This window comes from Rhamphochromis sp. 'chilingali', assembly GCF_963969265.1.
Source record: "Rhamphochromis sp. 'chilingali' genome assembly, chromosome: 7".
Lineage (NCBI taxonomy): Eukaryota > Metazoa > Chordata > Actinopteri > Cichliformes > Cichlidae > Rhamphochromis > Rhamphochromis sp. 'chilingali'.
In genome coordinates, this window is record NC_137934.1 from 14,795,807 (window position 1) to 14,821,840 (window position 26,034).

The 26,034-nt window shown below is 44.7% G+C and overlaps 1 protein-coding gene, 2 long non-coding RNA genes and 1 pseudogene across 4 annotated transcripts; 3 read left to right on the forward strand and 1 right to left on the reverse strand.

Moving 5' to 3' along the window:
• Window positions 1–547: 547 nt before the first annotated feature.
• LOC308399840 (serine/threonine-protein kinase pim-2-like) lies at window positions 548–2,903 on the forward strand (the record flags this gene model as incomplete). Its single annotated transcript, XM_080887255.1, has 8 exons — window positions 548–608; window positions 1,001–1,237; window positions 1,612–1,706; window positions 1,845–1,892; window positions 1,977–2,195; window positions 2,285–2,465; window positions 2,552–2,722; window positions 2,812–2,903. 8 exons carry the CDS (start codon window positions 548–550, stop codon window positions 2,901–2,903), a joined length of 1,104 nt encoding a protein of 367 aa, XP_080743381.1.
• Window positions 2,904–8,647: 5,744 nt separating this feature from the next.
• Window positions 8,648–9,987, forward strand: LOC308400145. The gene is made up of 3 exons (XR_013972324.1): window positions 8,648–8,936; window positions 9,218–9,284; window positions 9,452–9,987. It is a non-coding gene; the product is annotated as an uncharacterized lncRNA (long non-coding RNA).
• A 6,075-nt stretch (window positions 9,988–16,062) lies between these two features.
• Window positions 16,063–17,867, forward strand: LOC308399978. The gene is made up of 3 exons (XR_013972281.1): window positions 16,063–16,864; window positions 17,146–17,212; window positions 17,380–17,867. It is a non-coding gene; the product is annotated as an uncharacterized lncRNA (long non-coding RNA).
• A 269-nt stretch (window positions 17,868–18,136) lies between these two features.
• Window positions 18,137–25,028, reverse strand: LOC308399842 (annotated as a pseudogene). The gene is made up of 8 exons: window positions 24,450–25,028; window positions 23,833–23,920; window positions 23,614–23,731; window positions 19,976–20,081; window positions 19,704–19,841; window positions 19,305–19,508; window positions 18,535–18,642; window positions 18,137–18,307 (listed from the first exon to the last, which is right to left on the reverse strand). The product of its transcript is annotated as an uncharacterized misc_RNA (transcript).
• Between the last annotated feature and the right edge of the window lie 1,006 nt (window positions 25,029–26,034).

The window sequence follows — 26,034 nt, forward strand, 5'->3', positions numbered from 1 at the left end:
AGCCTAAGAATATAACACAAGAAGAAAACAATAAAGAGAACCAAAAACATACATAAGAATAATCAATGAATATAAATGAACAAACACAAAACACTGGGTCACAGACTCAGTACCATGACAGTTAAATGTACATAATAAATACTTTAAATCAGATGACAATGTAGCTGACACTGTGTTTATTAGTGTGTGGTCAACCACAAATCTTCATACTGTCATCCATAGATGAGGTCTTTATACAAATGATGAAAGATAATGAAAGAAACTGTTTAATTGATATGAAATGATTGAATTATATGAAATATTATGGCTTTGTCTGCCAGAGTGTTTTTCTGTAAACTACTTTGAACTACTGGCAGTCAGTGAAGTCACTGAAAGGCAAGATTCTATGTTGTGTTGCCGTAGTTTCCAGAGTTTACTTATAAAGCTCACTTACAGAATTCAGTTAGAAAAGTCAAGCATTTGAAAGGTGCACATTTGAAGAAGTATTAACTCAATATTAACTCATTACGGTTTACATTTTCGATTTTAAAGGGTCTCCGAAATTACAATGAAAAAGGAAACAAGAAAAATTACCACTCCGGCCGATAAGAAAGATTCAGGAGATCAAGGTAAGTAAAATAATAAAATAAGAACCTGGTAAAATCCAAATCCTAGAAATGTTGACACTGTGTGAATCATTTTTGAAGCAATTGAATCATATGTTTGATTGAAAATAGCTTTAATACAAGATGTCTAATCAAAGGAAGGTTACCGGTCTTTTGGTAAAATAATGTAATAAGTTTATTCTTGGACTCAACAGTAAAAACAGACCAACAAGTGTCATCAAGATCTAAGACTTAGTAAACCTAGTATCAATTCGCACTGGTCAGTTTTTTTAATCCCAAGAATAAACTTGTGATCATTTAAGCAAAAGCAATTTCAAATTCTTTGCCATCAAACTGCTTCCAGTCCTGATGTCGGGGACTCTTTTTCACCACTGTGTTGTTGTCGTCGTTTATAGATTGTAAGAGCAGGACTGCTAAAAGAAAGGCCAGTCCTGAAAAGAAGACCCCAATAAAAAGGAGGAGGGTCGCTGAGCAGGCTGGTCCTTCCACCAGCTCAGATGTGGTCAAAGGAGTGAAGCGCAAGGTTGTGCAAGATGAAGAGGGCACAACAAAGAAAGCAAAGAAGGCTAAACTTCTCGACCATACGAGCGGTGACAAGGAGCAAGCATCCTCCTCGTTGGACTCTGGTAAAGGTAGGCTAATTAGTTGAATAAGGGGGTAGATTAAGTGTGGTTGCTAGGTTTAAGATATTGGTGTTTAGTGTTTGTGTCTATCATCCAGTGAGCTGATGTGCTTTTGGTGTTTTCCACATCTCCAGACTTGAACAACAAACAGGAGTGCACAAAAAATGGCAAAAGAAAGGCCACGGGAGACAACAGAGAGTCACCCAAGAAAAAAAAAAGGAATGTGGACCAGGGCAAAAAATCAGTGGCAGACCAAAAACGTAAGTAGCAAGCAGCTTGGGTTTTATATTCAGGGGAAGGGCAGAAGGAACATTTAGGCTACAGAGGAGAGTAATTTGTGTCACAGCTGTAATAAAACAAGATTTGCTGTTTTGTCTGTTCAGGTGAATTCCAAGCCAGATATGTGGAGGAGCACCAGCTCGGAGAAGGAGGCTGCGGAGCAGTGTTTTCTGGCTACCGGATAGAAGATCGTTTTCCAGTAAGTGTTCAGATGATGGTAGTAAGACAGGCAGTAACGCAGATAATGGATAATATCGTAAACTGAGACGTCTGCTGTGTTTCCACCTTTCATTATGTCATACTGAGGAAATGCTCACCAATGCTCTGTGTCTTCTAGGTTGCCATCAAACACATTCCCAAAAATAAAGTCTACTGCAAAGTGGCGGTAAGCGTCCAACACTTGAATTAGTTTTACATTACTGGATTGAATGCGGCGTTCCTCATCATCCACTTTGTTGTAATATTTCAGGATGAAAATGGGAAGATGCTCTCGGTGGAAGTGGCCATTATGCTTAAACTTGCAGGTGAAGCAGAAGGGTCAGTGGGAATATCAGCACCTGTGTCCTTGCTGGAGTGGTTCGACTTTGGCAAAGAGCTGATCCTGGTGCTGGAGAGACCTGTCCCTGCTGTGGACCTGCAAAAATACAAAGCAGAAAATGGAAGAGCTTTACCAGAGGACAAGGCCAAGGTAGGTTGACTGGGAGAGCCTTAGACTGTACAGCATTCAATCAAGGCAGAAAAGCATTAACTCATTATTGTGTTTTTCATCTTTTCCAGGTCATTCTGAAGCAACTAGTTGATGCTGTAAAGGAACTTGAGGAGAAACACATCTTTCATCGGGACATCAAGGGACAAAACATTCTGATTGAGACCGGCTCAGATGTGCCTCGAGTTCGCATCATTGACTTTGGACTGAGCTGCTTTGTTAAACAGCGATCTCTGTATCGCATCTTCTATGGTAACATATTCTGCTCCTGCTTTTCACAGATGTAACAATTTGTGTCTTTTGTTTTAGAAGAAATTGCAATTGTGTCTGTTTGTTAGGCACTCCTCTTCACATCCCTCCCGAGTGGTACATTAGGAGCTGCTACAGGTGTGGACCCACCACGGTGTGGCAAATGGGAGTGGTGTTGTATGAAGCGCTTCATGCACGATACTTTAGTACCGCGAGGTTCCTCACAAAGCAACTGAGCATCAAAAAGCGTCTGTCCACAGGTAAGAAAACTTCACACTTCCACATTCACTGATGCCTTGGATCACTAGAACTATCATCTTCATCTTTTTGATCTTTTCTTTCTTTCAAGAATGCCGGAATTTCTTGGACGCATGTTTAGCTATAGTCCCGGAGAAGCGCCCAACACTGGAGGAGCTCCAGCTTCACCCCTGGCTAAGATAACACACACAAACACACAATTCACACCTTATCATGTAAGTGTGATACATTGTAGTAACTTCCTTTCTTTTTTCTGTTGGACAGGAATAGATAGAGTGGGTCAATCTTAAAAAATAAATAAATAAAAATTTAGCTTTTTCGGAGTTCCTGTAACCCCCCCAGCCATCCCAGGAAAGGGGATCTCTCTTTGAATGGGCTTTCCCGAGGTTTCTTCCCATCGATCTGGCCCCCTGGGGAGTTTTTCCTCGTCTTCATAGAGAGCTTGGGCTGGGTCAGGAGCTCCATCAAAACTGTCTTTATTTGATGACATTAAAGTCATCAAATAAAGATGTGTTTTACTTAAAGTAAAATTTGATCAAAATAAAACTTGTTTAATTCATCTTTGCTGAAGATTCTCCTTCATTACTATTTTGTTTTGTTTTTTTTTACCCATGGTGCATTTTGACAAATAAGAAAACTGAATCAGGTTAAAGTGTGCACAAAGACAGTCACACTGCAAATGATCTGAAGACTTGCATCTGTTGCTCTAACCCCCAACTAGTTTAGACAGATTTCCTGGTTCTACCAGAGGTTTTTTCCTTCAAGAAGGGAGTTTTTCCTTCCCACTGTTGCTGAGTGTTTGCTCATAGTGGGTTGTAAAAGCATAAAAGTTAATAAGAGGCATTCATAGCAGAGTTATCACAGAGGGAACTATATAGCTTAAATGTACAATTTCTACAGGACGAATTATAACTTCATTATGTATAAAAGCTCCTGTGGATAATTACTCCTATTTGTAACTTTACACAAGAGAAAGTTTGCTGTCACACTATTTATAACAGGTTGGGTTTTGTCCTCTGAGTTGAGCCTTTGGTTGCAGTTTATTGAAGAATTTCCTCTAAAGTAGCTGTTGATAAAGATTTAAGGTCCTGTTTATATACAGAAATATGCTTTAGTTCATGTTTTTTTACATGTCTGCCTCAGTGGATCAGTAGAAGATCTGGCACAGGAAACTAGATGATGAAAAAAGGTTACGAATACACATATATATCTATATAGATACAGATATACTCATGGTGGGTTCACGCCCTCGGCCCACGCCCCTCTGAGGAGGAAACACCTGGGCCTCATCAGTGCAGCCAGCATTTAAGCCAGGGAGTGGCTTCTACTCATCGCTGGATCGTTGTGTGTGACTCGCGTCAGTGCAGCCCGGCTCTGAGCAAGTTCTCATTTGCTTCCCTGTGCAAAACCTCTAATGTGTGTTTCCTTCTGTACATAGATCCCCTGGACCCGACTCTGCATTCCCCGAGCGGATTCCCTTTTTGTGTGAGTGTTTGGAGAGAGAGTCAGAAGAGGAGCAAGTGTCTTTTCCCTACCTGGATTTCCCCGGAGCCTTTTCCCTGTCACCGCTTTGTATATAGCACTATCCCCTGCACTGTTTGTATATACACCTGGTGGAACTGTAATAAATACTGACTGTGCCTCTGAGTCCTGCATGTGAGTCCTCAAGCGAACCGTGACACCCACACAGATGAGAGCTTAGCAGTGAAGCTCTCTCTTAAAATTTGAGTTATAAAGTCAGAAGTTATCACTGACAGAGATCCATGTTCTTTTAACATAAGAAAGAATATTTGCTGAAATTGACATTAATCCAAGCCCTTAAAACGCCATTTTGGATTAAGCATTTCCTTTTAGAAAAGTCTTCAATGAGCAGGAAGCTCCAGTACTGAAAAAAGAAGCCAACATCAACTGCTAAACGTGCTAAAAGTAAGTAAGTCCCTGTAGACTCCTATGATCAAAACACATACAGTATAAAAGTTATAGGTTACAGATCTGAAAAGTAAAACAAATGTCAAAGTGCAAAAAGACTTATGGTCCCATAGAAGTCTATTCCATTTGCCTGGAATTAGGTGAACACCTTTGTGACAAATTTAATGGCTCAGTCATTTGTTTCATGTCATATTTAATAAAAGACTGACATGGTGGCATGTTGAATTGTCCATTTTGCACATATTTGGTCATTCTAAGCGTCAGAAGGGGAAAGATCATTCTGGGAATGCCTACTGGCGAAGGATGTGTGACTGACAAGTCCAGTGTGTGAAGTTTAACTACAGTCTAAGGAGCGTGGAAAGAAAAGCATCTGGACTTCTTTAAGTTTCTTGAAGATGTTTCACCTCTCATCTGAGAAGCTTCTTCAGTTCAGAATTTCTTCAGAGAACTGAAGAAGCTTCTTGAATGAGAGGTGAAACGCTCTTCAAGAAGCTTAAAGAAGTCCAGATGCTTTTCTTTCCAAGCTCCTTAGACTACGATGACCTGAACGACTGAGAACCTTAACAGACAGTTCTTCCCTTCATTCATCATGCCTGATTTCAAAACACCAAGATGGCAGTCGTGAAAACACTCATCTTGAGTCTTCATGGGACTACGGTGAGATCAGTTATGCCTCTTATGATGCTGTCCCAGACTTCAAAGCAGTATAAAATATGTTTGCATCCTGTAACAACTCCCACTTCCCTCATTACCTTCTGTGTATTTATAGTTTTGTATGACTTCTTATGTTCCTGTTAATAAAGACCTGCCTTTGAGTTCATTCCCGTGTGTCTAGAGCCGTGCATTTGGGTCCTCTCTTGCCTTCACACAGCCGCCGCACGACAGAACGACGCAACCACGAAATGGACCCAGCAGGCTCCGCCCGTGAGGGAGATATTCTCCGTGTACAGAGTCTGGTGCAACGAATAACCCGCGCCTCGGACTCACGGACAATTTCCGTCGGACTTAACGCCATAAAGGCAATAATCGAGGGAAACCCTTTCCTTCACCAGCTCACCTGCTATGAGGGCTTTATTGACGAACTGAGCCGAGCCAAGGAGGCATTACAAGCTCGTGAGCTGGCAGACAGTGTCTGTTCCCGGGATTCCACACCACAGCGACTGCAGACGGAGATCTCCGCCAGTCAGCCGCCGCAGCAGCAGCGAACTAAGCTCGCCGCGACGGCATCGCAGCAGCAGACGGGGCTCTCGGTATCGCAACAGCGGCTGCTAAAACGAGAGGGTTTTTTGGCGCTGCTGCCGCGGAGCCCTTCTCCATCCCCTCTCAGCTCTGACCGTCGCTCTCCCGCTGCTTTCCTAGCAGCGATGAGGTCGGATGATGAAGAGGAGACCGTCACCCCCGCATCATCACCGGTTTCCCCCGTCACCTCCGTTCCCTCATCAAGGAGGAGACGCCGTCGCCGGTCCTCTCCTCAGCCGGATTCCGGGACTACTGAGCAGCCGGCTGGGGTGAGTGACAAAGACACTCTTTCTGTTCACTCTGAGGCTAGTTCTCACTACTCTGAATGCAGGAATGCAAACTCTGTGACTCTTGCCGTAGGCTCTAAAGGCTCACGATCTGTAAATGTTGAATCCGAACCCGAACTTCTTATGAACCGTTGTACTGCCCGGAGGGTCAACTCAGAGACCGTTTCTCCTACGTTTGGACTCATATTTGAGAAAGATTATCCTTCGCTAGTGTTTCCTAGGTCTGAAAACTTGAAGTCAGCATTTCCTGAGTTAGAGACACCTGCTTCTGTGCCCTTTACCTGTGTGTCTGCTGAGAATGATTGTTTTGCAGTTAAGCTCACCACTGGGGCTTTAAAACCTGCCTCCTTAGATGTTAAAGCAGTAAAATCCAAGACTGTAAATGTTCCTGTGATAGCTCGACCCCAGCTCGTTACTTCTGAGCCATCACCCCAGGGGAAAGTCCATTCTGACGTATTTACTGATTCGAATGTTCTTGAGTCAGGGGGCTCTACACCCACCACTGTTTTCCCTAGGTTTACTGCTTCCAGCGATCCGGAGGTAAAAGACTTTGTTTCATCTGCCTCTCCGGTGCACAGACCTATGTTTACATCGGCTATTAACCCCTCCTCTGTCAGTATAAGCATGGTTAGCTCCGAAGAAAGAAGCTCTAAGACTGTTGGTGCATCAGCTGATCACATTTCTCTAGAGTCTGTAAACACTGAAGGTGGTGCATTAGTGCCTGTAAGCTACAGCTTTAGCACACTTAACGCTATGAAGTCAGAGCGCTGTTCCTCATCCGCTCACTCAGGGCAGGGAATTGATCTCTTGCAGACTGTTCTTTCTAGGCCCGCCTCCCAGGCCCCTTGCGTTCTAGGGATAGCTGCGGCCCAGCACTCCCCTGCACCTATCTCAGTTCCCCAGGTGAGGGGGGCTGGCGCCCAGCTGGTCCCTGTTCCGGTTTCCGGGTCGACTGAGGCTCTGCTGGTCCCTGCACCCGTATCAGCTCCTCGGGTGGGGACAGCAGCCGCCCAGTCCCTGCCGAAATCTGTGCCAACCACTGAGGTGAGGCCCGCCAGGACCCAGCCGATCTCTGCACCTGTACCTGCTCCTCAGGTGGGAGCGACTGGTGTCCAGCAGGTGCCTGCACCTTTCATCCGCATTGTAGGCTCAGGGGACCCGACACCACCACCTGTCCAACATTCGCTCCCACAACCATCATTACACTCAGCTGCACAGGATGCTCCTCAGTCAGTCAGTCAGCCTTCTCCTCAGTGTACAGTCCAGCCTTCTCCCCAACCGCCATTACTACCACTAGTTCAGTTTGCTACCCAGTCTCCCTCAGTTCAATCTGTAGCTCTGCCTCCTGTGTCCCCGCTGGCTCTGTCTCCTGTGTCCCCCGCACCTCAGTCAGCTACCCCACCACAAGCTCAATTTTCACCTCTACCATCACTTCAGTCATCAGTTCAGTCTGCCACTCAGTCGCCCGTAGCTCCATCATCCACACCATCACCCGCTTCTCTTCCACCACAACCATCACGACACTCAGCCATTCAGGCTGCTGCTCAGTCAGTCATTCAACCTGTAGTCCTGTCATTAATGCACTCCTTAGCTGAACCATTAGCACAGTCACCGTTAACTCAGTCATCCACTCCACCGCCCACTCCACTGTCACCACAACCATTACTACAGCCATCAGTTTGGTCCCCTGTAGCAGTTTGGTCTTCTGGTCAGCTTAACATTCAGCCAGGGGTCCCGATACCCTCTGGCGCTACATCAGCTCCGGCTGGAAGCTCGGATGAGCCCATCCAGCACTCCGCGGCTTCCACGCTGCCACCTGCCTTGTCCGCTGGGGGTTCTGGAGAGCCCAGCCAGCCCTTCCTCGTCTCCGCTGGAGGGTTCGAGGGGCCCGGCCTCCGGTCCCGCTCTGTAGCCGCCGCCTTCCACACGGCCGGCCTCCGGATCTGTTCTGCCGCCGTTGCCGTCCGCAAGGGCTGTCTGGAGTCAGCCCTTGAGGGGGGGTATTGTCATGGTCCTGGGTCATTTTGACCCAGTGTTCTCAGTTTTCCTGTGGTTTTGTATTTTGTTCCTTATGTCCATTGGATTGTTTGGTTTGGTAGTTGGATTCCCCCTGTGTCCATGCTTTTATTGTGGTGTTTGTTCTGGTACCGTGTTCCCGTCCGTTGTGTTCTGTGTTCTCCTCATCCCCTCGTATTCATCCTTGTTCTCTGCCTCTCTCTCTGTGCTCATCTCTGTGTACTGTGTTGTGTTTAAGGTCCACATCTTGGTGTCAGTATTTTCAGTTTCGTGTCCTCCCTGCTCGGTCATGAGTAATTGTCTTCAGCTGTGTTCCCCGTGTGTTCCCACTTCCCTCATTACCTTCTGTGTATTTATGTCAGAGTGTCCCTTTGTTCTGTGTTGCGTCATCCTTCTAGGTTGTGTGTGTAACCCTGGAGAGTTACTAAGGGGTTCTAGTGTGTTATGAGTGATGTTAGTATTTTGAGTTCACTGTTAAGTTTTATTAAGTTAAATTATTTTGTTGAGAATTAATAAAATAGAAGATGTCTATAATGTCCTGATGGTCCTTGAAGTATACAGGGGGAAGTACCGCCTCCTGCCGTTCACTGCATAGCAGCTACGGATATCAGGAGAGAGGGAGAGGAAGAAAAGTCCGTTTTTCCAAGTGGAAAGCGTGGTTGTTTTTATCCTGTACGGTGGAAATAAGCTATCTAGGAATTGTTGTTACCCAGAAAGGAGTTTGTTACTGCTCGGATTCTTCTGGGTGAGTTAATTTGTTGTGAACAAGAATATTGTGAGTTTAAGCCACTAACGATGACATGCTAGCGGCTATCGCGGCTATTGCTATTAGCCATGTGGCTGTACATGTGTGATTGTGAGGATTAAACTGTATGTTAGAGTTTGTTAGCTTCCTATGACGATGCATGTAAAGATTGTAAGTCATATGTATGCTGTAGATGTTGATATGTTCCTATATCAATCCTTAATTGCGTTCATTGTGAGGTGAATACAGTTTAAAGAAAATGGGGTTATGTTTCTTTGTAGTTGTGCTACAACGCTTCACCATCGCCATTTTGAAGCTCCAGGAGAGTCCATTTTATTGGTTACTTTGGTAAGAAGTTATCATTGTCTATGTTTTGGAATATTCTGTCGTTCTTTCTGTATACTGGAAAGGTAAAATGCAAATTTGTTAGTATGTATGAACGAAACATAAGAAAGGATATATGTATAAATGACTAAATATAGATTTTTGAATGTTATTCTGACTGTGTTATACAGGTCAGGTTTTTTACTTGGGCGTACAGTTCAGTGATGATCCAGTCCAAAGATGGCGAGCCACCCCTCCAGGACCCTTGAGATGATTGCTCTAGGAAGAGAACTAAATTCTTTGGACGAACTGTGAACTGTACAAACTCTACTTAAGTGGTAGGACAGATTTGCACGTCATTCCTCCTTTGCACATCCTGCAAAGAGAATCCTCATTGCTGGACTCACACTTAAGGGTGTCGGCTGACACGAGAGAGAGAGACTGAGTCAAATCCCCCGGGGTTGTGTGTGTTTTGTTTATTATTTTCCGTGACTTGGGCCCAATTTTTCCTTTCATGTACTGTTATTGTTTTCATTGTATGTATGTAAGATTCTTTAATTGTGAATACAAATTGATCAAACCAAGTTCTCAGAGCGTTTCATTAGTCATCCACTGCTCCAGTAGTCGAACCTCAGCTATTGGCCCAACACACAGGTAACCATTTAAATCTGTATCCCAAGTGTTGAAAGGGGTGTTACAGAAAATTGGCGAGCCAGCCAGGAGCAGGTGGCAGACTATTGACGCTTTGTTTTCATTTTTTCTCCTTTTTGGGCAAAAATTCTTATCTTCAGTCATTTTAACAGTAATTTGCCAAATTGGTGACATGGAGGTAGTGACACGTGAGCTGGTAAAGATCCCTAACTCTGTCATGGTTGAAGGGTTAACCTGGACTGAGGTGGACAATGAAGTACAGAGCTATTTAGAGACTCATGGTTCTATTAACCGTGTCCTGCGTATAGATGAACCAAACTCAGAGTTCCATAACAATGCAATTGTTGAGTTCACTTTTGGTACTGCGTTGCAAACGCTTGCTCCCTTGTTGCCATTTAAATACAAAAGCCCCACTCGGCCTGATGTGACTTTCCACGTGTGTGCGCTTGCTAGTGTCTATACCCCTGTGGTTAGCAATAGTGCTACTGAGAGTTACATGTCTGAGTTGCAAAACATTGCTAAGTTAACAGGGAAGTCATTTCAGCTTCTTTTGCAAGATGAACTAACTAAGTTGAGCTCTACAGTTGCAGCCACAGTAGAAAATGCCCCTGTGGACAGGAGTCAACATGAGGGAAGTCAGGCACCTAATTTCAGCTCGGCCTCATTACCGCAAGGTGCAATGCAATCTAGAATTGCTCCTGATACCACTATTCAGGGTGCTGCACTACGCTCAGCTCCAGAGATACAAAACCTGACCAAAGAGCAACATCCGAGAATACCACCAGTGACGGTGAGTTCATGCCCAGATCTAAGCCCCAGTGATCTCAACCCCCCTGAGATACAAAAGGTCGTTGTGGAGCATATTGTGCGAAATGAGGAGGCACCGCCACACCATTATGCTGCCTCACGCCTTCGAGTCTTTTCAGGCCGATTGCCGCGGCCAAATAATGAAACAGATTATGAGACCTGGCGCTCTAGTGTGGAACTTCTTTTAACAGACCCAGCATTGTCTGATTTAAGTCGCTCCAGGAAGATTGTTGACAGCTTGTTGCCCCCTGCTTCAGATTTCATTAGGCATCTTGATTCACAAGCTTTACCTTCTGCATATTTGCAGCTTCTTGACTCAGCTTATGGTGCTGTGGAGGATGGAGATGAGCTGTTTGCTAAGTTTATGGGTACTCTGCAGAATGCTGGTGAGAAACCATCAAACTACCTTCACAGACTCCAAGTTGTGCTTAACACCGCTACAAGGAGAGGAGGGGCCTCTGCTGATGAGTTTGATAGGCAGTTGTTGAAGCAGTTTTGTAGAGGCTGCTGGGATGACTCCTTAATAGCAGAGCTCCAGCTTGAACAAAAAATTAAAAACCCTCCTAGTTTTGCTGAATTATTGCTCCTGTTGCGTACTGAGGAAGACAAGCATGCTAACAAGGCAGTACGTATGAAAAAGCACCTTGGTACTTCCAGGCAACAGCCAGCCCCACCCAAACAGCATGTTTGGTCTCAACTGCAAACTGCCTGTGTTTGCTCTGAGTCTAAGGCTGTAGCAGAAACCAATCTCCTGAAGAAACAAGTTATTGAGTTACAGGCTCAAATGGCTCAGTTAACCCCCCACAGGAAAAGCAGGGGTAACAACGCAAACTCAAATGCAAAGGTGACTGTGCAGACCAATCCTGCTCCTGAGCAGCCCTTGACAGTGCCTGTTCCAGAGCACCAGCCACCTCCCAGGCCACGCCCGTGGTACTGCTTTCGGTGTGGAGAGGATGGCCATGTAGCCTTGAGATGCAGTAATGAGGCTAACCCCGTGCTAGTAGCAGCAAAAAGGAAGCAATTTCAAAGAAAACGGCAGGAGTGGGAGACGCAGAATGGCTCTGTGGATCCACACCATTTAAACTGACAGCAACTCCTGTTGTGGGACAGACAGGAGTTCAGTCTAACACTAGTCCCTCTACCTCCAAGCAAAAAGGCAAAAGACAGCCAAAATGTCAGCCATGTGGGCTGCCACAGAGGTTAGTTGGAAGCAAATGCACTGCTGAAGTGTGTGTTGCAGAGAAAAGAGTAAACTGTCTTTTAGACTCTGGATCTCAAGTTACAACGATCCCATGGTCCTTCTATGAAAGCAATCTGAAGGACCAAGAAATTAAATCATTAGATGATTTGTTGGAGGTTGAAGGAGCTAATGGACAGCAAGTTCCATATTTTGGCTATGTGGAGATAGATATCACTTTTCCCAAAGAGTTTGTAGGAGAGGAGATTGAGATTCCTACTTTAGCCCTTGTGGTTCCAAACATGAGAGAAAAGGCCCAAGAGCAAATTCTCATTGGCACCAATACACTAGACGTGTTGTACTCAAGTGTTGCTACTCACATGAATGAATTTGGCCTACCTGTCCAGTATGGCTACCGAGCAGTCCTCAAAGCCTTGGAGCTTAGGCACAGACAGCAACCAAATGGCAAGCTGGGCCAAGTAAAACTGTCTGGGGGGAAATCTGAGACGATTCCTGCTGGACGGACTGTTGCTTTAGAAGGGGTAGCCCTTGTTGGGAGCTCCTTTAATGAAAAGTGGGCCTTGGTAGAGCAACCAACCACACCCTCCTTGCCTGGTGGCCTACTGGTAGCGAATTGTTTAGTCACATTGCCTAAGAAAAGGGCGAGCACATTGGCAGTGATAGTCAAAAATGAAACCGCCCATGATGTAACGATCACACCAAAAACAGTGATTGCTGAACTCAGTGCTGTTCAACAAATAGTAGCACATAAGTCTGACACAAATGTACCTGACTCTGTCAAAGACAAGAACAATTCTAGTCCAGATTTACAGTTTGACTTTGGAGATTCTCCTTTGTCAGCTGACTGGAAGGAAAGAGTAACACAAACATTGAAGTCAATGCCAGAAGTGTTTGCTCACCATGACCTCGACTTTGGTCATGTAGGTCAGGTCAAGCATCACATCAGACTTCACGACCAGACACCTTTTAAGCAGAGAGCCCGGCCAATACACCCACAGGATGTTGATGCCGTGAGGAAACATTTAAGGGAGCTGTTGGATGCAGGCGTGATTCGCGAATCTGAGTCTCCTTTTGCGTCCCCTATTGTGGTGGTCCGGAAGCGTGATGACTCCATCCGTCTCTGCATCGATTACCGCAAATTGAACTCACAGACAATCAAGGACGCCTATGCCCTTCCCAATCTTGAAGAGGCTTTTTCAGCTCTCACAGGCTCAAAGTGGTTTTCGGTTTTAGACTTGAAATCCGGCTATTACCAAATTGAAATGGAGGAGGCCGATAAGGAGAAGACAGCGTTCGTGTGTCCCTTGGGATTTTATGAATTTAATAGAATGCCGCAAGGAGTCACAAATGCCCCCAGCACCTTCCAGCGCTGCATGGAGCGTTGCATGGGTGATCTGAACCTGAAAGAGGTGTTAGTTTTTATTGATGACCTTATCATTTTTTCAGACACAGTTGAAGAGCACGAGAGGCGCCTTCTGCATGTTCTGAATCGCCTGAAGGAATATGGTCTCAAACTTTCACCAGAGAAGTGTAAGTTCTTTCAGTCTTCTGTCCGATATCTAGGCCATATTGTTTCCCAGAACGGAGTTGAGACTGATCCAGAGAAAACTAGTGCCCTGAAAACCTGGCCAAAGCCATCTAACCTAAAAGAACTGAGGTCCTTCCTTGGGTTCAGCGGTTACTATCGCAGGTTTATTCAGGATTTCTCCAGAATTGTGAAGCCGCTGAATGAGCTAACAGCTGGATATCCTCCAACCTGCAAGAACAAGGAAAGAAAGGCCAATGTCAAGTACCGCAATCCTAAAGAGCCATTTGGTGAGCGCTGGACTGCTTCTTGTCAACAGGCTTTTGACACCATAATCGAGAGGCTCACTTCAGCACCTGTCTTGGGTTTTGCTAATCCTAAACTTCCCTACCTGCTCCACACAGATGCGAGTACGACTGGGTTAGGTGCAGCCTTATACCAAGAGCAAGATGGTGAGCTTAAGGCTATAGCATTTGCAAGCAGAGGGTTGTCTAGAAGTGAAGCTAAGTATCCAGCACATAAGTTGGAGTTCCTAGCCCTTAAGTGGGCTGTCACAGAAAAGTTTAGTGACTACCTTTATGGGGCTGGTTTCACTGTGGTCACCGATAGCAACCCCCTTACATATATTCTAACCTCTGCCAAGCTTGACGCGACTAGTTATAGATGGCTGTCTGCTCTCTCCACCTACTCATTCAAGCTGCAGTATAGGGCTGGAAAACAGAATGTGGACGCAGATGCATTATCACGAAGGCCACATGGTGGACTCATAGATGATCATATCTCAGTGAAAGAGAAGGAAAGGATCTGTAAGTTCACTGCCAACCATCTATCAGAAACGGAAACTTCAGAGGTCATTCAACCAGAGGTGATCAAAGCCATCTGTGAGCGGCATGACATCTATTTTGCTGGTGAAGGTTCTGAGTGCTCTGATCACTCAGTTGCTTTGGTTGAGTCCATAGCACTCAGTCCTGAAGCCCTGCCACCTTGCTTCCAAGGGAATGACAGTCATGGGCTGCCAGTTATCCCCTTTTTCTCATTTGCTGAAATCTTAGAGAAACAGCAAGCAGACGCAAGCATCAGAGAAATAATTACTCAGTTGGGAAGTGGTGAGACACCTCCACCTCAGGTGAGAAAGGAGCTCCCTGAGTATGGACTCTTGTTGAGAGAATGGAACCGGCTAGAGCTCAAAAATGGAGTCTTGTTTCGCAAGAGACAGGGAGTGATGGGAGTGACTCATCAACTTGTCTTACCAAGAGAACTGAGAGATATGGTACTTGAAAGTCTACACGACGACATGGGCCATCTTGGTGTTGAACGCACCCTTGATCTAGTGAGAACTAGATTTTATTGGCCTAAAATGTCCTCAGTGGTTGAAGAAAAGATTAAGACTTGTGATCGCTGTGTGAAAAGAAAAACTCCACCAGAGAGAGCAGCCCCAATGGTTTCAATAGCGACCACCAGACCATTGGAATTAGTCTGCATGGACTTTCTGAGTGTGGAACCAGATCAAAGTAATACCAAGGACATATTAGTAATAACGGATCATTTTACTAAGTATGCCCTCGCAATACCAACGCCAAACCAAAAGGCGACTACCGTGGCTAAGTGTCTGTGGGAACATTTTATATCACATTATGGGTTCCCTGAAAAACTCCATAGTGATCAGGGCCCCGATTTTGAGTCCCGTACCATTAAGGAGCTGTGTGAAATGGCAGGAATCCGGAAGACACGGACAACCCCGTACCATCCAAGGGGTAACCCTGTTGAGCGTTTTAACAGAACGCTGCTGCAGATGCTAGGCACTCTAAATAATAAGGACAAGTCACGTTGGAGGGACTATGTTAAGCCTCTTGTGCATGCATACAACTGCACAAAGCATGAAGCCACAGGGTTTGCACCTTATGAGCTTATGTTCGGGAGACAACCAAGACTCCCTGTGGACTTAGCTTTCGGGCTTCCTGTTGATCCTCTGCCATTGTCTCATTCACAGTATGTGCAAGGCCTGAAGAACCGCCTGAAAGAGAGTTATGAGCTTTCAAGCAGAAATGCTAAGAAATCTGCAGATCGTAACAAAACTAGGTTCGACCAGAGAGTTACAGGGTCTAGCCTTGAACCAGGGGATCGAGTGCTAGTTCGAAATGTGAGACTGAGGGGAAAGCACAAGCTAGCAGACAAATGGGAGGCAGATGTGTATATAGTTGTGTCACATGCTAATGACCTTCCCGTGTATACAGTGCGGCCTGAGGCTGGAAATGGTCCTTTGCGCACTTTACACAGGGACCTCCTGTTGCCCTGTGGGTTTCTGCCCGTAAGTGCTCCTGAAACCCCAGTACCGCCAACAGTGCGAAGGCCAAGAACCCGTCAAAACCCAGGTCATGTAAACGAATGCTTTGATGATGTCATGTCAGACGAAGAAGAAGTGTATCCTTCAAGGGTTGTACTTTTGGATCCAGCTGCCTCCACCCTAATGCCCAAGGTTGACCACGTTTCATCCGACATTCCACCAGAGCAGCACGTTACTGACAATGTGATCCCTCTTAGCAGAGTGGTTGTTCCCGGAGCAGTTTCAGATGAAATTGAGGTGGAAATTCCCATAGAAGCAGGGGAGGAGCCCCCAGCCACAAGCTCACCTCAGGTCAGCTTTCTTGACCGTGAAGAACCAGGAAGAACTGGAGGTGATGAAAGTGAATCTTCTGGGAAGATTGGTGAGATTTCAGTGCCCCTCATTTCACCTGTTGGGCAATCTCAGCTGCTTGACATTGAAGGTACACAAGATGTTCCTGAAACTGATGACATAGCTAATTTAACCCACATAAAAGAGCCATCAGAGGGGTTAGATGAGGCCGTCAGATGTTCAAACAGGCAGCGAAGTCGACCAAAGAGACTCCATTATGCTGAACTTGGAAACCCTTTAATAGAGGTGGTTCAGTCACTTTTTCATGGTCTGGGTGCTGCTATAATAAGGTCAATGGATGCTGCAGAACCGTTGTGGTACAATCAAACCACCATCCCTCCTGTCGATCCAGTAACAACACAGCCGCAGAGAAGGTGCACGGGGACGTGCCACCCTTCAGTGGGGGAGGGTGTAACCCTGGAGAGTTACTAAGGGGTTCTAGTGTGTTATGAGTGATGTTAGTATTTTGAGTTCACTGTTAAGTTTTATTAAGTTAAATTATTTTGTTGAGAATTAATAAAATAGAAGATGTCTATAATGTCCTGATGGTCCTTGAAGTATACAGGGGGAAGTACCGCCTCCTGCCGTTCACTGCATAGCAGCTACGGATATCAGGAGAGAGGGAGAGGAAGAAAAGTCCGTTTTTCCAAGTGGAAAGCGTGGTTGTTTTTATCCTGTACGGTGGAAATAAGCTATCTAGGAATTGTTGTTACCCAGAAAGGAGTTTGTTACTGCTCGGATTCTTCTGGGTGAGTTAATTTGTTGTGAACAAGAATATTGTGAGTTTAAGCCACTAACGATGACATGCTAGCGGCTATCGCGGCTATTGCTATTAGCCATGTGGCTGTACATGTGTGATTGTGAGGATTAAACTGTATGTTAGAGTTTGTTAGCTTCCTATGACGATGCATGTAAAGATTGTAAGTCATATGTATGCTGTAGATGTTGATATGTTCCTATATCAATCCTTAATTGCGTTCATTGTGAGGTGAATACAGTTTAAAGAAAATGGGGTTATGTTTCTTTGTAGTTGTGCTACAACGCTTCACCATCGCCATTTTGAAGCTCCAGGAGAGTCCATTTTATTGGTTACTTTGGTAAGAAGTTATCATTGTCTATGTTTTGGAATATTCTGTCGTTCTTTCTGTATACTGGAAAGGTAAAATGCAAATTTGTTAGTATGTATGAACGAAACATAAGAAAGGATATATGTATAAATGACTAAATATAGATTTTTGAATGTTATTCTGACTGTGTTATACAGGTCAGGTTTTTTACTTGGGCGTACAGTTCAGTGATGATCCAGTCCAAAGATGGCGAGCCACCCCTCCAGGACCCTTGAGATGATTGCTCTAGGAAGAGAACTAAATTCTTTGGACGAACTGTGAACTGTACAAACTCTACTTAAGTGGTAGGACAGATTTGCACGTCATTCCTCCTTTGCACATCCTGCAAAGAGAATCCTCATTGCTGGACTCACACTTAAGGGTGTCGGCTGACACGAGAGAGAGAGACTGAGTCAAATCCCCCGGGGTTGTGTGTGTTTTGTTTATTATTTTCCGTGACTTGGGCCCAATTTTTCCTTTCATGTACTGTTATTGTTTTCATTGTATGTATGTAAGATTCTTTAATTGTGAATACAAATTGATCAAACCAAGTTCTCAGAGCGTTTCATTAGTCATCCACTGCTCCAGTAGTCGAACCTCAGCTATTGGCCCAACACACAGGTAACCATTTAAATCTGTATCCCAAGTGTTGAAAGGGGTGTTACATGTGCATTTCCCGTGTCTTCCCAGCGCCTCAGCTTTAGTTTCTCCCAGTATAGTTTTGTATGACTTCTTATGTTCCTGTTAATAAAGACCTGCCTTTGAGTTCATTCCCGTGTGTCTAGAGCCGTGCAATTGGGTCCTCTCTTGCCTTCACACAGCCGCCGCATGACAGTTAATACTTCTCATGGATATCTCAGATCTCCATCACAAATAAAATAATAAAGGGCCATAATAAGAGTTAGAAATCCATTGTTACCGCTCAAGCTCCAGTCTGGCCCTCTCCTCCTCTAGCCGAGCCTGGATCTCCATATTAAGGGCAACTTCCAGCTGCTGCTGTGTCAGCTCCAGCTCCCTGATCCTCTTCTTCTGTTGTTCAGCCTCCTTTTCCTTCACCTGCATCTCAGCCTGCATGCTGTCTTTTATCTATGCACACACACACAGCTACATAAACAGATGCACCAACAGAGCGGTATAAACTGACCTATTCCTGAATCACCTTTTCCTGGACTGTCATAACCATTTTTCCAAATCATTATAGGTGTGAATTTTATAATGACAGTCAACATTTTGCTGCAGTTCTCAAAGATCAAAGTCAAGGAGAAAAGACTCTGTACATAATTGGTGTCAAGTGGAAAACTTTTTTTTTTTACCATCTCAGCCTCTTTCAGCTGTCTTTCCAGTTCCATCTGCACCTCCCTCTGCTTCCTCCGCTCTCTCTCCTCTGCCTCCCTTCGGCGAGTTTCCAGTTCCCGAGCATGCTGTGAAACAGATGAAAGAGCCATTGTTTGGTTTGTGTTTTCACCTCTATCCAGCAGGTGACACTAGGCCATCAGCTTCGAGGTTCAACGTATTGTGCTTTCAGCGGTGCTCTTCTTGATAACTTGGTTGAAGTAAGTGGGTATTTGAGTTCATGTTGCTTTCCTTACAGCTGTAAGTAATCTGCTCATTCCGCTTTTGATCTTTGGCACCAACAAGTGATTTTTTTCCCAGAGAAGTGCTGCTCACAGGAGATTTCCTCTATTTCAGACCATTTTCTATAAACCGGTTAGATGGTTGTACAGTTTCTGAAATACTCAGACAAGCCTGTCCGACACAAACAACAATGCATGTTCAAAGTCATTTAAATCCCATTTGACCTTCAGCAGGTCATCTTATTAATGTATACATGCCTAAATGCACTGAGCTGCTGCCATGTGATAGGCTGATTAGGTATTTGACCTAATGAGCAGCTCAACAGGTGTATCTAACAAAAATGTGGCCAGTGAGTGTACATGGTACTTTTTAAATGGACAAAATGAACTGCACTGGCAGCTGCCCAGTGCCACTATGACTTAGTTAAATAATCACTACCATGGATAGTTTGGTGCATGATGTAATTAAATAAATATTACAAAAAAAGATTCTTATAGCCCTCACTTACCTTGATAATGTTTTCAATCTCTAAGTCCTGTTTGTCTTTCTCTTTTTCTGTCTTCTCTGTCTCATGGATAGTCGAGTCATCAGATTGGCTGCCCCTGCTGCTGCAGCTGCTGCGGGCGCTCCGGCTGCGTTCCCGCTGACTGTTTTCCCGCTGGATCCGTCTCTTCAGTTTGAGTTCATGGTGAAGGGAAGACTTTCCCTCACTCTGAAGACGGAGGGCAGTTTGAATGGCTGAATACCAGATGTAAAATCTTGGGTATACTTTCCATTTAACTTTCCGAGTCAGACTGAATAGGATGGGTTATCTTTTAAAAATGAGGACTGGTGTAGCTTTACAGAGTAATTGAATACATGTTTCGGAAAATATGTTAATCCCTTTTGGATAAAGTGGCTGACTGACCTCCACCTGCCGGAGCACCTCTCTGACAGGTTCAGTAGCCGATGCCATCAGCTCAGTATGGAACGCACCACTGACTGGGAGAGTTTTGGTCCGCATGAACTTTAGGCGCCGAGAGTTTTCCTGGAGGAAATCCAGAGCCTGAGAAGTCAAAGAAGACAGCAGAAATGACAAGAGCAGCTCTAACAACTTTTTTGATGGTTGAGAGAAGACAGAAAAGAGAACACAATAGATTCACGGTATATTAAAGCAGCAAGAATATATGAATGCATTACCTGCTGGTGCCCTGCAATAACCCTGCCATCTGGAAAAAGCTAGTTGGCCACAGAGCACACAGGATTCTCCATCCCCAGACTCTTGCAGTGCTCTTTTGCCTGCAGACTAGGGCTGCCACAAACGATTATTTTGATAGTCGACTAGTCACCGATTATTTTTGCGATTAGTCGACTAATCAGACTATCCACTCTGCCATAGCTCGGCTACAGACTCAGCACCCGAGTGCCTTTATTGTGATCTCGGGTGACTTCAACCATGTATCACTGGACAATACACTACCAACATTCAAACAATATGTGGACTGTCCCACCAGGGGAGAGAAAACTTTAGACTTACTGTATGCTAACGTCAAGGATGCATACAGCTCCTCCTCCCTCCCCCCACTTGGTAGGTCAGATCATAACCTGATTCACCTCACCCCCCGCTATGTGCCAATTGTGAGGAGGGAACCTGTGACCACCAGGACTGTTAGGAGGTGGTCAGAGGAGGCAATAGCGGAACTACAGGGCTGTTTCGAGGTGACCGACTGGGAAACACTCTGTGAGCCTCACGCCGAGGACATCAATGGGCTTACTGAGTGTATCACAGGCTACATAACTTTCTGCACCGACTCCATTGTTCCAGCTCAGACTGTTCATTGTTACCCAAATAACAAGCCGTGGGTGACTAAGGACATCAAAGCCCTCCTCAACAACAAGAAGAGGGCTTTCAGAGGGGGCAACAAAGAGGAGGTGAGGAAGATCCAGGTGTTACTAAAGGACAAGATCAGAGAGGCTAAGGACAATTACAGGAGGAAGCTGGAGTGGAAACTCCAGCAGAACAGCATGAGAGAGGTGTGGAGGGGCATGAAGACCATCACTGGATTCAGGCCAACCAACAGCAGGGGAGCTGAGGGAGGTGAGAATAGAGCCGACGAGTTGAATCTGTTTTTCAATAGATTCGACACCACAGTGTCTGCTCCTACCCCCACAACCTCACCTGCAGTCAGCCTGGAATCCAGAACCACACCACTGTGCCAGCCTCTCTCTTCACATGTTGCCTCCTGTGAGATTCCTGACACCCCTCCCCCACCCATCACCTTCACTCAATACCAGGTTGAGATGCAAATGAGGAGACTTCACTCAGGCAAGTCTGCTGGACCAGACGGAGTGAGTCCCCTTGTCCTCAAGACCTGTGCCCCCCAGCTGTGTGGAGTCTTTCATAAACTGTTTATGCTGAGTCTGAGTCTGCAGAGGGTCCCGGTGATGTGGAAGACATCATGCCTCGTCCCTGTACCAAAGACGCCTCGTCCCAGTGGCCCCCAGGATTACAGGCCCGTGGCACTGACCTCCCACATCATGAAGACCCTGGAAAGGCTCATCCTGGACCAGCTGCGACCCATAGTAAGACCACATCTGGATCCCCTTCAGTTCGCTTATCAGCCTCGTCTCGGAACAGAGGACGCCATCATCTACCTGCTCAATCGTGTCTACACCCATCTGGACCAGCCGGCGAGCACTGTGAGGGTCATGTTTTTTGACTTTTCCAGTGCTTTCAACACCATCAGGCCGACCCTCCTGGGTGATAAGTTAGCAGCGATGCAGGTGGATGCTTCTCTGGTGTCCTGGATTGTTGATTACCTGACAGGAAGACCACAATATGTACGTCTCCCACAGTGTGTGTCTGACAAGGTGATTAGCAACACAGGGGCACCACAGGGGACTGTCCTCTCCCCCTTCCTCTTCACCCTCTACACCACAGACTTCAGCCACTGCACAGAGACCTGCCATCTTCAGAAGTTTTCTGATGACTCTGCGGTGGTTGGATGCATCAGCAGGGATGATGAGACAGAGTACCGGGCTGTGGTCGACTCCTTTGTCACGTGGTGTGAGCAGAATCATCTGCAGCTCAACGTGGCAAAGACCAAGGAACTGATCGTGGACTTCAGGAAGACCAGGAAACACTTGACCCCTGTTTCAATCCAGGGGGTCAGTGTTGACATTGTGGAGGACTATAAATACCTTGGAGTACACATTGACAATAAACTGGACTGGGCTAAAAACACCACAGCACTTTACAGGAAGGGCCAGAGTCGTCTCTATTTTTTGAGGCGACTGAGGTCCTTCAACATCTGCCAGAAAATGCTGAGGATTTTCTATGAGTCTGTTGTGGCCAGTGCGATCCTCTATGCTGTTGCATGCTGGGGGAGCAGGCTGAGGGTCGCAGATGCCAACAGACTTAATAAACTGATCCGTAAGGCCAGCAGTGTTGTGGGGATGGAGCTGGACTCCCTCAAGGTGGTGTCGGAGAGGCGGATGCTGTCCAAGATAAAGACAATGTTGGATAACACCTCCCACCCCCCACTCCATGACATGTTGGTCAGTCACAGGAGCTCGTTCAGTGAGAGACTGAGATTACCGAAAAGCACCACTGAACGACACAGGAAATCATTCCTACCTGTGGCCATCTCCCTGTACAACGCATCCACTTAACACACTGTTTGCTGCTACAACTACACATGTTTCTTTTCCAACTATTTATTTATAAGTGACTTATGTATGTATGTATGTATATATATGTATATATTGTACTATTCTTAGTTAGCGTATTGTCTGTCTTGTCTTAATGTTGGTTTAAAATGGAGCACTGTAACAAAAAATAATTTCCCCCAGGGATCAATAAAGTATTCTGATTCTGATTCTGATTCATCATCCATTGGATGTAAAACGTTCAGCTTATTGCACCAGCAGCATCTGCTCTTATATAACTATCATTAGCTTACAGCTTTAAGTGTTTAAGGTATGTGCTAACTAAAAATAAAGACAAGATGATAGTTTATTAAATTTTAATGAAATTTGCAGATTGTTTCGGTGAAGTTTAATAAACTCCTTGCTATCTAAAATATAACAGGACACCGGAGAATATTCTCGAGCATCTCACACTTCTGATAATCAGCTGTCTGCTTGACGTTTATTCAGCTGTGTAAAAACTATAACTTTAATCTCAGCAAAACAGATTTACTCAGGAACAAATAAAATACTAAAATAAGCCAAACAATAACATTTTTAAGTTATCTAAGTGACTTATATATCATGTTTAACCTGAGCAGCGAAAGACAGCGGTGTGTTTGAAAACGATCTGCCGGGAGTCCGGTGTTCTCACGGCTCTAGTGAGCCTTGCCCCGGCTAGCTATCGAGCTAGTGGGTAACAGACGTCTCCGAAAACATCGGAGCGCTTTTGAAAATATGTGGTGTCTTGATAAACTGAGCAGATATTTGAGGTTTACACAGCTACATTCTCGCCTGAAAATATGTTAAACGTTTATTTTGTGACCCAGAAAGAATAATAAGAGTAATATTAAAACTAACTAGCTGCCGCCATTGTTGGAAACTGAGCTAGGCCGCGCTATGAATTCTGGGACACCGCTTCTTCTTCTTCTTCTTCTTCTTCTTCGGGGTTTAACGGCTGGCATCCTTGTATATGCAGTGCTGCCATCTTCTGTTTCAGTCCGTTATTACACTCTTAAATCCTACTACTTATTCCTGCGTCTTTTGTGATCTTACAAAGCTTCAAACGCCGCCTCGACTATTAAATCAGTCGTCGACGATTTTGATAGTCGACGTAATCGTGACTAGTCGACTAATCGTGGCAGCCCTACTGCAGACAGGCATAATTATACTGAGCCTGAGGTCTACCAGTGACTGACAGCATCCCACTGGGAACCAGTTCTGAGGCCTTCTGCATAGTCTCCGCTCGCACCTTCACTGCATACAAAGCTAGAAGATGCATAAGGAGTAAATACAGAATATTAACCAAAGTTGTGATTAAAACACCTTTTACAAGTGCACAAAAAAACCCAAAAAAGAAATCTTTCTACCTTCTGCAAAGTTCATCGCCCCAGAAAAGACAAGAGCAGCAAATTCTCCGACACTGAAACCTGCAGCAGCGACACACATCTCAATGGCCTGTGTACAGCAGGAAACAAGTAAAAAAAAAATAAAAATGTAACAGCCTCCCGATTATGACCGATATATCATTTATGTCACTGATACATCCGTAACTGAAATTAACTCAGAACAATTTGTTTATTTTTTTAAATGGTCATTCAGAATCAGAAGATTATTTACGGTGATGTTTTTGGTGGGAGTGAAACAACAATCTACTGATAAAAACAATAAAAACAAGATGTGATAATAAGAAATAACCACTGTTGGAAGCCTTATTTACTCTACCGCCTTAATCAGGTGCAGTAATTAAAGTTGAAATGAGAAACTTTGCATTTGAAAGATGCTCTTCTACTGGGCACTCAAAATGCTTTCTTACAACAAGCATCATTCATCCACACCTTCATACATAATGTGCGCACATTTTAAATATAAATTAATATTACTGTAGCAGTATTTAAAAAAAAAAAAAAAAAGATAAAATGGCCACATTTAAGAAGGCAGGACCTGCAGTTATTGTCCTTTTTCCAGACATTTATCTGGCACTTACTTTGGGGTTTTCTTGGTTGAGTCTCTCCACAGCAGCCAGGGAGGTGACAAACACCGCCGGCTGACAGTGAACCGTTTTCTGCAGCTCGTCCTCGGGGCCCTCCAGACACAGAGACAGCAGGTCGTAACCCAGGATCTTCTGGGCTACGGTGAACATTTCTTTAACGTTGGGGTATTTTAAAAGTCCTCTGCCCATGCCCACAAACTGGCTGCCCTGACCGGGGAAGAGGAGCACGGAGCAGCCGCTGGGGTCTTTTTTGGGTCTCCGCTGAGGCGCCGTGGCTGGCTCGCTGTTCGGGGGAGAAGCGGGAACTTCAGCCGGAGAAGGGTAATCTCCAGCCGTGGAACCGGGCTTGTTGGTGGACAGCGTCCTGCTCAGAGAGACCAGCGACCTGACCTTCCCTCTGGAAGATGCTGCCATCCTGACTGCCACTGATGCCAACATGAGCTGTTCCTCATCCAACGACGTGTCTGCGGATGAAATAAGACGCACAGCCCGCCCGGACAAACTGTAATCACCGAAAGAGTCAACTTTGCTTGAACTCAACTCTGACATCTGCTCGGCATGACACCTCACAGGGAGACGAAAAGAATATTCAGAATACAATTGACAAATGCAAAAAAACCCTCTAAACCATTGACTACAGAGAGATTTAACGTTGTTCGGCAGGATAATGTTGACCAAGGTTGAATCTTTGTCCAGTTTAATCTATCCAGCTTATTCCCTAGCCATCCCACCAAGAATTATAAAAGACATAAATAAGGCGAATTTTAATTTCATATGGAAAAATAAACATCATTATATTAGTAACAGGGACTTGATAAAAGATTATGAAGAGGGGGGTTTAAAAGCAATCGATTTTGAAATAATGAATGGCATTTTAAAGATTAATTGGCTACGATCTTTCTTGAAAAATGATAATGAGATGTGGTTCTTGATGCCATCTCTTATTTTCAACAAAGTTGGGGGGATCCTTTTAGTATGTGATTTTGACATTTCTAAACTACCCATAAAACTTTCCAAATTTCATCAACAAGTTTTGTTAAATTGTAAATTAATGTTTAAACATAACTTTAGTCCCCACAATGTTCCATTGTGGAATAATAGGGTGATATTGAATCGGGGGAAATCTATGTTTGTGGACGAATGGATGACAAAACAAATTTGGTCTGTGACACATATAATGGATGAAAATGGAGATATACTTGAATTAAACAGGCTTAATGAGAAATATGACATGAGTTGCTCGTTCGAGCTCTATAAAAAGGTTTCACAGAATATCCCAACAGTCCTTGTAAATACAATAAAGAACAATTTTTCAAATATACAGACTACAAATTTACATAAAGTTAAACTAGATGGTCTTGACTTGGTTAATGGAAAATGCAATAATCCATTTTTGAGGAGGTATTTGGTTAACACCTTATATCCAGGTAGGACAAAATTCTCCCTGTTCCATAAATCTCTTAAGCTAATAAATAAGCCCCAAGCAATCAAATTGCATAGATTTTTAGAAGAGTTTGATTTTTCTTAGCCCCTTATTTAAGTTATGTGTCTTGTTTATGGAACCTCACTTTTAGAGATT